This window comes from Rhyacophila brunnea, unplaced genomic scaffold, assembly GCF_057557595.1.
Source record: "Rhyacophila brunnea isolate RB1 unplaced genomic scaffold, BYU_Rbru_1.0 scaffold_19, whole genome shotgun sequence".
Classification (NCBI taxonomy): domain Eukaryota; kingdom Metazoa; phylum Arthropoda; class Insecta; order Trichoptera; family Rhyacophilidae; genus Rhyacophila; species Rhyacophila brunnea.
Genome location: NW_028232848.1, coordinates 12,734,543 through 12,748,083, shown reverse-complemented (window position 1 = coordinate 12,748,083; position 13,541 = coordinate 12,734,543). Strand labels below are relative to the sequence as shown.

The 13,541-nt window shown below is 31.1% G+C and overlaps 1 protein-coding gene across 1 annotated transcript in view; it reads left to right on the top strand.

The window, feature by feature from the left end:
• Positions 1-353: 353 nt before the first annotated feature.
• Positions 354-13,541, top strand: part of SK (small conductance calcium-activated potassium channel) — a 428,126-nt gene continuing 414,938 nt past the window's right edge. The window contains 1 exon segment of the mRNA XM_085945697.1: positions 354-1,193. Within this exon segment, the coding sequence (XP_085801823.1) occupies positions 354-1,193 (840 nt within the window).

Here is a 13,541-nt window from a genome sequence, read left to right as displayed (position 1 = left end):
ACGAAGTCTAGCGTTTTCGCATTAGTCTATTTTGAGACTCATTAAAATATCCATTCATTGAAATGGCAATTTGTACGTGTTTGTAGTACATTAAATTTTGTGTATTTCTGACATTGGAATTATGATAATTATTTACTTTAACTGGTTTAATAAAGGTTAAAATAACACTCTACTTGCCGGTTCATATTATATTTTAATTACAATAATGTGTGTCAATAAAATTAATATTATTCAAATATTGTATGTTGTTAATAGTTAGATCTTTAAAATGATATTTTTTTTTTTTTGCAGATGTTTCCCTACTGAGCAAATATATCCACCAAAAGCCCGGCTCCATCAAAATGGAAGGCAACATGTCGCTAACAAACGAAAATACGGATGCTATAACCAACTCAGGCTATGGTAGCAACGATGAAACCACAAGCCTTCTCGTTCATACACCTTCGGTCACCGTTATCACATCGCCCCCGAGCGAGAAAGAAACATCTAATGGATTGCCAAATAAACAAACCCCATCAAAACCGGTGCTAATGAGACAAGATTGCACAGCTCACTATCTAGCCTCCCCCCACCCGCAGCTATCCGGAAGTGGTGGCTTGGGAGGCAGTGAGGAAAGCGGAACCTCTATACGCATCGAAGAGTCAAGTACTAGATCTGTACCGGATATTGAGTTACACTGTCGTCTTGATAACTCCACCGGAAATATAGTACCAGGCGAAAGACATCATGTATTTACGTCACCAGCTATATCTGTACAAGGAGTATGTAGACATAGAGCATCGGCAAGTGGTTACCAATTAATACCACAAGCTTATAATAACAGATGCCGTGGTTGCGATAGACGGGCTTCTACTACGCCAATTTCTTCATTACAAATGGCTAGATCAGTTTCTAGAGAAAGCGTTAGATCTGCATTACATTTACCTTGTGCTTGCACGGCTATGCATTCCGCACGGACATGTCCAGCGCTGCAGCCGCCTACTGTTTTACTAACTACTACGCAGAATTCAAGAATTATCCGCCAAAGCTCGCAACCGGAAGCTAGCGCCGTTAATTGTTGCGGCGGACACTGTGTGAACCAGAATCACGTGCCTAGCGCCTCTCTGCGGCAACTTCGAGAGCCTGGCGACGGTATCGCAGGGATTGCTACTGAATCATTGCGAATAAACGGGGCGATGCGGCAGTTTAGACAGGTAACGGTTGTGTTCTTTGCTATATATTTTCCATTTTCCTATATTTTTTTAGTTTTTCCGACAACAGATGGCAGTGTCTAAATATTTTTTAAACTGAAAAATATTTATGTTTATTTTTATATGAAATTATTATTTCAACCATTTTTAGAGTTTTATGATCATTTCGCATATTATTGAAAACTTATTAATAAAAATATTTATTTACTTAAAAGTTTTTATGAAAAGAAAATTTCTTAATACGGCTTATCTTATATTAAAGCTTTAAATTTTATCGCAGTACATACCTATTTTTTTTAATAATCTTATTTTTTACATTAAAAATCGTAGGTACTAAAAAATCTTTACAAACATTTTGCATTTTTGGCGGAGACTACTGATACATTATTTTATTTTATTTTAAATTATCAAACAAAAAAAGAACATTAATCTACTTTTTATTTATTTAAGCTGAAAAATAAACTTAGAAACTAAATGAAGAATATGTTATATTCTTTTAAATATAACATAAATGTTTTTAAATTTAGAAATGTTAAAACTATGAATTTTCAAAAAATCGTTTTGTCACCTTCTAAACTCCATTTTAATTATAAAAATATTTATAAAAATCGTTATTCTGATAAATATCTACATTTTAAATGACACAATAAGTTTCTCCTACATTATAAGTATTATCTTTATTAAAAAAACATTTTCATATTTTAAGATAGGAATTGATTATTTAAAATTAAAATTATTAATTAAATGAATTATGTGCAAGTTTTAAAATTCACTCACAGAGGCACTATGATCACCATTAAGATATTATTATTGTCATAATAATAATGTCAAGTAAATAAATATTATTACATTTTCGTCAATGATATAAACCGCAGTTAAACTAACTGTAAATGAAAGCATCTCTACCCTTATTACTTCTTCATAGATGATAGTTGGTCATAATAATATTATCTAAAGCATCACGCTATCCGACTGAGTTTGCGTATTTTACTGGATTCAGTTTCATTTACACTTTCTTATTTTGAGGTTCACGAATCTAGAATATCTACAGTATTTAATCTGTCTACTTCTTCTCTTTACTCACGATTGTCGAACAGTACCGTGTCAGCTTATAGCGTCATATAACTTCGGTTCAAATACCGGGTCTGAAAATGTCTAATGCTATTTTTCAATGAATTTTTGGGTCCAGAGTATAAAAATAATCGGTTTTATGAAAAGCTAACAGCATTAATTTTTTAAGAAAACATCAGTGGAATATGATATATCTAATGATAGAGTAAATAATATGCTATTTTATACAGTATGTATATTCTAGATTTTATCCGTAAATATTACGAGCTATCTCACTTATGTATTCCACTAATAATACAGCCTGATTTGTTAAATGTAGTATTCACTACAAATTAATATTGAAAACACAATGGTCATTCATAAATATTCTGTAGCGCAGTTCAACCACCCCAATTTCAGCCGTCCAGGCCTTCTCTTGCCCTCGGAGGTTGCGTACATAGCCCGTCTTGCTGGTACATGCTCCGGCATTATATGTACGTAGCTGATCCAGTACAGTCTTTGTATATTCTTATTTTACGTGATTTTTTCACCCCTATAAAGTGTGTTCAGCTCCTCATTATACCTTGACCTCCAAATGCTAGATTCAAAGCCCAAAGCCCAAAGAGTCATCTCCAAACTCTCTTCTCAAAGATATCCACATTTCTCTCATCCTGTTTGCTGAGTGTCCAATATTCTGATCCATACGTTGATAATAGACGCAGGAGAGTTTTATATAATGTTGTTTTAGTTTTCTTTTTTCTTTAGAAGCCATTGAATACCAATATAGCACCTTTTGGCGAGGGTAATCCGGCGATTTATTTTGTCACTTGCGTTGTTTTGACAAGGGATTCTAGATAAACAAACATATCCATAGTTTCAAAAGCATCGACGCCAATTTTAAGGCAGTTATTATCATGTATTTTGTTTTACTTTCATTTATCTAGAGTCTTATGAAATAAATGCCCGTTTCAAGGCTTCTGGGGATTGTTCAATAATATCAATATCGTCGGCATATTATGTCACTAGTTGAACTAATTTATGGAATATTATGCCATTGGCTTTCAATCTTGCATCATGGATAATCTTATCAAGGATGACATTAAATAGAACGCAATGAAGTGCGTGCTCCTGCCTTGGACTCTAAAACTTGATTCAACTTCTTAATAATTTGACTATATTCACGAGTTTGTGTGGTATATTTGGCACACATATAAAATAATAAAATTAATATTTCTATGCCTATAATATTATAAACAATTAATAAATAAAATAATAATGGAAAGATAAATACTATACCTACTACGTAATATGTTAAAAAGTACTTCCCAAGAGATTGTTGCAAGTAATGGTAGTTGTATAAACTTAACATTTCTCTTTATTTAGTTTCTCAACATCACAAAGAGCTAATAGGCACTTGTATAATTCAGTTTCACACATCACCTTAAACTAAAAAGTTCTTGTAAGGGGAAAACCGCAAAACTGCTCCCTATTTGTATGTGATTAAAAGTTTTGTTCGGTAAGTATTTACACTCCTTTGTTGTACGAGTTTTACGGCACTGAGAGATAAGAAAGTGAGATATCTTAACGCCAGCGCCATACAATTGTCGGAACATTTGTTAGAACGCTTTGTGGAAGGCCGTTTAAGGAGCAGGCGTTTGAAATCCATGAGTTTTGGTGGTGAAAATTATTATTGATTGAGTAAAATATATTATACTTTAAGAAAGTATCTGTTTCTGGAGCGCAGGATTAAACCTCGTTTATCAGGAATGGCTAATTTTTCAGTCCAGTAAAAATGACATTATTTCTAATTTTATTAAAATGTGTAATTATCTCAGAGTAATGATATATAGAGAGAGCCTATTTTCGGTAAAATGAAGCCATATTTCTAGCGTATAGCGCACAGTAGAACAACGATTTTATTATTATCAACTTAACTATACAACGTTATGCCATCATGTTGCTTCTCAATACGACTATCAAATTTAAACACAACACAGTTAACCATATTATGTTCTATTAAAGTAACTAAAAATAATAGGTAATTTACTAACTTACCACTCACTTTATATTTAACACAAAAACAATAAATTTCAGTAACACGTGCTCGTAGTTTTTAAATGCATGTAATCCGCCAAATCAATTTTTTCCGGCGATGTTTTCAATTTTTTTAATTTCAGTCAGAGAAATTCTATCTTACTCTAACGCATAGAGCGGAGATATAAGCGTGCCGAATGCTTACTCACACGCACTTATGGTTTGTTTTTGTTCAGGCCTTGGTAATTATCAATAAGTACCATATTTCAGAAAGGAAAAAATTCAAAAAACCTTGTTCCAAGATAATGGCGTTTGAATTTTTTGCAAAAATTCTCATTTTTATTTTTAATTGTATTTAAAGAATTTTTTTTAAATATTTAGTTTAGTGTTATTCAGCAATACACAATGAAATTCTACAATTTAATAATAAATTACCCCAAAAATTCCAATACATAACTGAATTAATGATCAATCTCAGAAAGGGTTTTTCGATTACATGACACATTGATGACATTTTTAACTTTCTTTTTTGCTGAATTTTAAAGAGAAGACCTTTTTACATCTACTAATAGCATTATTGACTCAAAACCTTATCGTACGTTGTTTCATTATTGAAATAGGGTATCGTTATGAATCTCCAAAATATATTTCACATTATATATATAATATCTATTTTATATATTACTTGCTCTGTCACGCCCCAGTGTAGTGGTAAAATGGTAAGTAAAAGATTACGCTACTTCCTTTAATCCATCGCCACGTCTTGCGTCTTAGGCCACGTGAAACCAGCAGTTTTTTGTAGCACTGGTACAGGGTGACGGATGGTCATTTTTTGGCGGCATCCGGAAGGTCACGTAAAGCATCTCCTCGTATCACATATACATACATGTATATTTATCATGATGAGTGAATAGTAAACACAATATTTTTCTTCATCAATTAAAAAAAAAGTTTAATTAAGTTATTTTTTATTAATAATGTTTTTCGTACACGTGATTTCAGAATGTCACATTCAAAATTGAACATACATAATTGAATTATCTCTTTAACATACCTACTAGCTGATTTAGGTTATTCTTTTTAGACGTACCCTCATGGCCGAGGATCGTGACCGCCTTTAAATTATTTCATCCTTTGAGCGACCAAAACTTTCCATTACTCTCGATTTTCTGCTTCTCTCAAAGCAGAATGTATACTCCAGTGCACCGACAATCTTCCTTTGCTTTGCCTTCCCTGGAGCCTACCCAAAACTAACCAGTCTCTCCAGGTTATCCGGTCCACACCGGACAATATGTCCAAAAAAATGCAAAATGCATCTTGGACATTGTTGAGAGCCGTTCCTATACCTTCAGTCACTGGATGATTGACTGATTTGTCCTGTGCTCTGTCCAGGAAATAATAAGCATTAGGTGCCACATCTTGAAGGCATCAATTGACTTTCGCTCCCTTTGCCCACAGGGTCCATGACTCGACACCGATAAAATATGAAGAACACTAATGTTTGCGCAAGCATCATTTATGTGGCAACAAAAATTCCCCAATCCTTCCATACAGTGGTAAGACATTATTATCCAGAACTAATAAATTAAGCAATCTGTACCATACCTTATTCCATTCAAAAAAGTATATTTCATAGTATTCTCTCTAATTGGTATATTTCTAATGTGTTTCAAATATTTTTTAGAAAATAAATTTAATTATTACCCTCATTGTTTTTGCGTTCAAATTTTATCGAGTTAATAAAGAATTACCAACTCCCCAATAGTAGATTATTAACATTTTATAATATGTATTCAGTTGAGAATCTGTTGCTTCACCAAATAAAACTAGTTGTAAAATAGGTATATATACCTAATACCTAATAATAATAAATATCTATAAGACAATTTGGTATATTATTTATTTATTAAGGAAAACAAAACATTGCGGACATAGCGAATCTTAACTCAAGACGTACACAACATGAGATTTACATTAGAGCGAGAGGTTTAAAAGAATACTATGTTATGTAATAAAAATACTTCATGCAGTCATCAAATGTTTAAAATAAACATAAAGGGTAATAAGGTTTCAAAATTATATAAATAGATTATCTACAACGTTTAAGGTATGTCCAGTATCATGCTTTGAAAATAGAAATAAAGCTACATTTTGACCAACGCTGAGCACGTCCGCCCTTAAGTAGAATTTTTTACAGTAAAATAAATTTTCATAAACAAAATACATAGCACGTCACCAAAAATATCTACGTCTTTGGGGAGCGCATTCACTAGTCGTCATTGGCGTATTATGTTTATAATACTTCATCATCATCATCATCATCATCAGCCTGAATCTATCCACTGCTGAATGAAGGCCTCTTCAAGTTGCTTCCACTTCTCTCGGTCCTGTGCATTGCGTTGCCACGTACTTCCGCAGAACTTTATCATTTCATCGATCCAGCAGCCTCTAGGTCTATCTTGTGGACGTTTTGTACTTCTTGGATACCACTGGATGACTAGATTTGTCCAACGATTGTCTCTTCTTCGAGCTATGTGTCCAGCCCATCTCCATTTAAGGCTTTTAATAAACTCTATTACATCGCAAACCCTTGTCTGCTTCCTTATCCACTCATTCCTCTTTTTGTCCTTTCGCGTTATGCCCAGCATGCACCTCTCCATACCACGTTGTGCTACTCTGAGTTTCTGGATCTCTCTTTTACTTAGGGCCCATGTTTCACACGCATATGTCATCACGGGAAGCACACACTGGTTAAACACTTTGCGCTTTAGGCACAGTGGAAGGTCACTATTGAAGATATTATTCAGGCGGCCAAAAGCACTCCAGCCTAGCTTTACTCTGCGAACAATTTCATCAAATATACATGCATCTATAGACACTTGTTGTCCCAGATAGATGTAGCTTTTCACCTGTTCGAGTTGAGTGCCATTGATGAGGATCTCTTTTTGGCCTGCAAAGCAGTTGAACATGACTTTCGTCTTTGTTACATTTATTTTAAAACCTACTTTGTTGCTTACTTCAGCGAGTTCCTGCATTCTGCTTTGGAGGTCTTCTAAGTCTTGCGAGAAAATTACTATGTCATTGGCAAAGCGCAGATGAATCAGGTATTCTCCATTTATGGGGATCCCTTTGTCATTCCAGTCAAGTTGCCTGAATAAGTCTTCAAGGGTAGCTGTAAATAGTTTAGGTGAGATTGTATCACCTTGTCGGACTCCTTTGCTGATAGGAAATCTGCGCGATGGTTTATGGAGATTTACAGATGCTGTTGCACTACTGTATATATTATTGAAAATATTTATATATCGCCCAGGGATTCCTTGTTTTCTGAGTGCGTCGAGTATTGAACATTTCTTTATCGAATCAAACGCCTTCTCATAGTCTATAAAACCCATGCATAGTGGCAGTTTGTATTACAAATAAATATTTTGACAAACATTAAAAATACTTTGTTAATCAATAAATTTTCCGAAAACGTTTTAATCAATTACATAACTAAATACTGTGGAAGATATTGCGATTTTTATTTTATATTATGGGTAGCTGGTAGCAGCTCATCATTTTTTAAAGATAATATTTAATGTGACATTTTTTTTACTCTCGGCACTAGATTCCATATTATTTGATCCTCAATCGTCTCCAACTCTAATCAAGTCTTATCTAGAAATACAGATCTTACCACTTGTTATTTTAAGCACATAATTTTCACCATTAGCAGATAATTGACCTAGTCTAAAAATCAGTTTAAAATGCCTGATTGAAGTATTTCTTTTGAGGGTTTTGTTTCGAACAAAGTCTTAAATACAAAAGACGCCTCAGATACCGTGACCAAATAATCAAGAAAGAAATCCTTTGAAAGTTGTTATCTCATTATTTCATTTGAAAAAAAATGGCATAAAAAACATATTATTCTGCGAATGCGGAAATATAAAAGGTTTCCTCTTTATTAAGAAAAATGGCGAGCAATTTTGAAGTTACTGGACCGTTGCATAAAATCGGCCAATCATAACCAGTTATATTAAATTTATAAAACTTTTTCATCGAATTTCTTTTTGTTTTGTATTTTCATAATAAATATTATATTCCCTTTAACAAATCCTTCGTTTCTTTCCCTTGAACACTTTAATTCTTATATCCTAAATAACGATAATAATAATTGAATAAAATTGAACATAAAAATATTGTGTGTAGAGGTTAATATTGATACATGTTAAGACTCGGGGGGAAGAATTAGTCCAATAATCAAAATTTTGTGGATACTAGTTGACATTTTTTAAATCAACACAGACAATGTACCGTATACAATATTTATTTTATAGAATTTATCAATGCTATGTAATTTTAGAGAATTTAAATAAACCTACTCCAGAAAGGTGAGAATCGACTGCCATTATTTGCTTTTACCGGGGCGTTACCTAACCCTTGATTTCTCGGAATATGGGACCAGGTAAATATTTGTTATTCATTCTAAGATAAAACATTATTTATACATAAACCATTTCACTATAACGTAATATTGATATGTATCTTAGTTGCAGCAAGCGTGTTATGAGACCGTTAGAAGCTGGTTTCAGCGTAATCCCCAGTAAATATTGAATTCAGTGGATGTTACAAAATGTTAAAATTTCTCCTAAATTAAGTAAGAAACTTTACTACCTTGTCAAAATAATAAAAGACAAGAAAGTAGATATTGGAAATGTCATGTAATATAAAATAAGAGTATCATTGTGGTGCTGGCATTATAAAACATACAATTATTTATTATCACTTTGGGAAATTTGTATTTGACATATTTTAACGTAGTATTAAAAATATGACCCTAACAAAAAAAATATATCTATAATATATATTTTTTGCAAAGTTTTTATTAGCTCGTATTCCTGTTTGTCCGGTGGTTGTTTGTCCAGTATAAATCTTGCGATCGATTTTTAACTAACTTCCCGATTAGCTAGACATTTGAAACTTTTAGAATATATCAAAACACGATGCCAATGCATTCTTTTAATACTTTTAGCCATATTTAAGTAGAATTGAATTCATTTTCAGTTAATTCTATTATGTATGGAAAGTTATTTCAGAAAAATCCGTAAAAAATAAAAAGCCTATTATTGGTTACTAAGGGGATGGTCGTAGCAATTAAATTATTAACATATACGTGCGTTACTATGGAAATCAAAATGAAATATCAAAGTAACATTTCAGTATTCTATATTGGTTTGTTTGTTTTTTATTTACTTCATAACAAGTACAAGTTTGAGCATATTGAGCATATTGAGCATAATAATTCAACAGAAAATTTAAAAACGTTGTATTTAAAAAGTTCTTTTTATATTGTAATTATTTTAATTTAATGTTATATTTAGAACTAAAACAATTCGTCGATGGTTTAATTTTAATAACTTTTAATACTTTTTTATGTGTATCATTGGCCATTTATGTAGTTTAAAAAATTCATTCTAATGTATAGAATAGATTTTTGAAAATTACTTCTTAATTTTAAGCTGGGTTATTTACATTAATCAATTAAAATAAAACTTTCTAACTTCGAATATTTTTTCTTTATGTTGAATTAAGTATTTACCTTTTACCAATAATGGTTGTTGACATTTTATTAAGTTAATTATGTTATTTAAAATAGTATTAATCTGACCCAATAGTAAGTTGTTTTAAAACACGTGACCCTCAGCTTTAAGCGTGATCATTTTATCAAAACTGCATTTTGAAACAAACATAATTATTTCATAGTACGTATAATATTACCTATTATTACATTCCTTATCACAGTGACTACAATAGCGTAGTTTTTAGTACTTGTTAGGCACTATGTTTGAACAAAACAATGGCTGTTTCCGCAACTGGAAAATAGTGTGTTAATCACCATGCTTTAAATAAAGGGAATTGCAGTTTCGAGTTGGTCCTTCCTCATATGTAAACATTATATAGATATATGTGCAAAAAATATATTCCATATTATATCGACTGTGTTTAGAAAAAAGAGCGTAACCCTCGATTTTTCGAAAAGTGATTTTATTAGATATTAACAATGTATACAACTAAATACACTTTCTGTAAAAAAGAAGTAAGCCGCAAATGCCGATTAATTATCTAAATATAGGTTTTAATTGAGCTTTAATTAAGTTTTAATTTAAGGAAAAGAGAATTTACCCTCAATTATAATGATTTTCTGTAATAACTTCTTTAATTATTAGTAGATCGAAAAGATATTACACCAATTCATCAATCATCATGCACCCAATGTCTGTGCCTATTTTTTTATTAATAGTAAACCAAAATCATTCAAAAAACGTTTTTTGCATCCCCTGTAAAATTTGTTCTGTGTGGGTTATGCCCTTTTTCCTGAACACGGTCGATATGCATACTGCGTTGGGTTTGTGGCAGAATGATGTCATAATTAATTCGTAATATTTGCTTGACCTCACTTTTACAATACATTCTAAATATTATTATATTTTTAATTAATGTGGTTTGTTAATAATCAAATAATATGCAACTTTAAGTGTTATACTTTTTAGTATGTAATATTTTACGAAAACCTATTATTTGCATTTTTTTAAAGTTTATATTAAAATGAACAGAACGGAGTAAATATATTTCTTTATTTATTTTGTGTGAATATATTTAATGAACGAAGAAAATAATATTATTTACTATTTATAATACTTTTTCACAAGACTACTCTAATTGAGCTTTATTTCCTGTAGTGTTAAAAAGAATATATAATATGATATTATACATTTTTAAACGTGTATAATAAATTTATAGTGATTATGTCTAACACCATAACAACCAGTCGATGATTGGTAAAATAAAAACATAGAGAAATTATTTCGAAATGACGATATGAACGTATCGTCGAAAAACGGTTGATTTTATTTTTTCCAGATTTAGGCAATACGTTTTGGAAATATTATACTATTTGTACTAAAATAGGTCAAAGAATTATTTTTTTATTTCTACCAAGCCAATATGTGTATGTGTGTGTGTGTGTATGGATTTGTCTCGTTTGATATTCACAATGGAAACTTTTCGCAATAAAGTGCATCCAGACTCTTTGGGAATGTACGCGTTAGAGTTGACAATGAAATCGGTACTTTGGGTAACGTCATAAGTTACTATTGTATTATAATACTAATATTATCATAATCATGTTACACACTCTATCAAATTAAATATCAAGATATTGCACGTTGTATTTTGATGTAAAACTATGTCTTTAAATCCGTCGAATTAGGTCACGAATCGATATTCAAAAAAACTTAACATTAGAATCATTAATAATTATACTGTAGAAGAAACAAACATGCAATACCAAAAATTTTACCTGTAGAGATACAATAATTACTGAATCCCACGTGGGAAAATATCGGGTCTATAATACCGGTCACACTTTCAACTCGATAATATAGGTGTAAGAAAATCAGTCTCCATATGCGTTACGGACGCCATTTTATAACTCTTCACTTTGAAATCTCAACCAGCCTAAACATATCATACACTGTACTATGTAAATCATTTTAATAAATAATACAATTTTAAAAGTAAATCTCTTTTGTTAATTTTGCCCCGAACTGCTTTCGATGACGTCTATAATATATATTTACTCGTTTACTATGAATGTTATAAAACTATTTAAAAAAAATGTTATTAAAAATGTTTATAATTTATCATCAACGTCTAAACTTATTGTGTATTGACAAGTAAAACCATATTTTTTAGAATCTCAACTAATATAAATTAGTACTAATTAGAATGAATATTTATTAAAATTGCTGTAATACGAAATAATCAAATCATATTAAGTATACACAATGACGAAATAAGACTTGTCAAATATATTGTGTTATACTATAAAAGTACAGCACTTTGATCAAGTATATAATTCCAAATTAACTGACTAAGCATTCGTTAGAGCTTTTGTATATACTTATCGTATTGATAAATAATAGTAAACTATTAAACTTTATTTATTTTAATCTAAATGTCAGTAAATTAATATAATAGTATATTAAGTTTAAAAAAATATATAACACTTTGAACTTTGAAGTAGAAACTCAATATATAATATTATATTTGATGTTTTAATGTAGAAATCAGCTACAATATAGTATTACAAGAAATCGAACTGTAATTTTCTTAAGTATATTTTAAAGAAGATCAATCAACTTTAAGTAAAATATCATCAAAATATTATAATAAAATTAACATAATCACCTACGGTTTAAAAAAACCCACGCCGTTTCTGCGTACAATAGTTTTAAACCCAAATACATTCCTTGCATACGATTCAGTAGAATTCCTCCAACGTATGCGAAACGGGGGAAACATGCCGTTTCTGAATCAGCAATTTCTCGTTCCTGGTCACGCCACCAGCGCTTGCATTTCTGCATCCTTATGCACACATTTCACTGAGATTTTAATTTCATGAGCATTCTGTCCCAGATTCAAAATAAGACTAAAAACTTTTGTTCTGTTATTGAAATGTATTATAATTTTTTTCTAGTGTATCTAATACAATAATTTAAATCAGATATGTTACTATAAGAAGATGTTACGTCATCGTACTTCATAAAAATACATATTATGAGAAAAACATTTGTATCAAATAATTCAATATACATGCAATGCTTTCTGTACTTTTGTGTGATCAATTTTCATTCGGTACAAAACAAAAATTAATGGATATATTTACTTACATAAAAGTAAATAATCATGTACGCGTGTATTTTTATCATGCGCAACTGCATAGAGGTTATAAATAAAAACTAGAAATAAAAATAATCTTAGGCCATTCGCCCGACCCATTAGATTATTGTACTGGGTTAAATACATATTTAAAAAGCATAATTTTTATTAGCTGCGGGTTTCCACTCATGGTTTTGTGTGTATGTAGAGCCGACTGTTCTACCAATTAGGTAAAGTGAGATCCTATTATTCTTTACATAATAATATGTTCAATGGATACTGTAGTATTCTCAAATCTTGTGTTTTATTATTTATCGAATAATAAATATGTAAAAAAATTGAATTTTTTTAAAATTGTGTTTGCATTATAGTTTGACACTCAAACAACTAAATTGTTTTTTAGTCAATACTTGCAATGTATCTTTATATACGAATAGACGATTGGTAGAATGCCCATATCTGAAGGCGTGTCCGGAAACTTGTACGTATGCAATTCGCCGTATCACACTTCACCGTGAAATATTGTATCGGAAATATATGGCCGTATATTAAAGACCGTCCAACCTC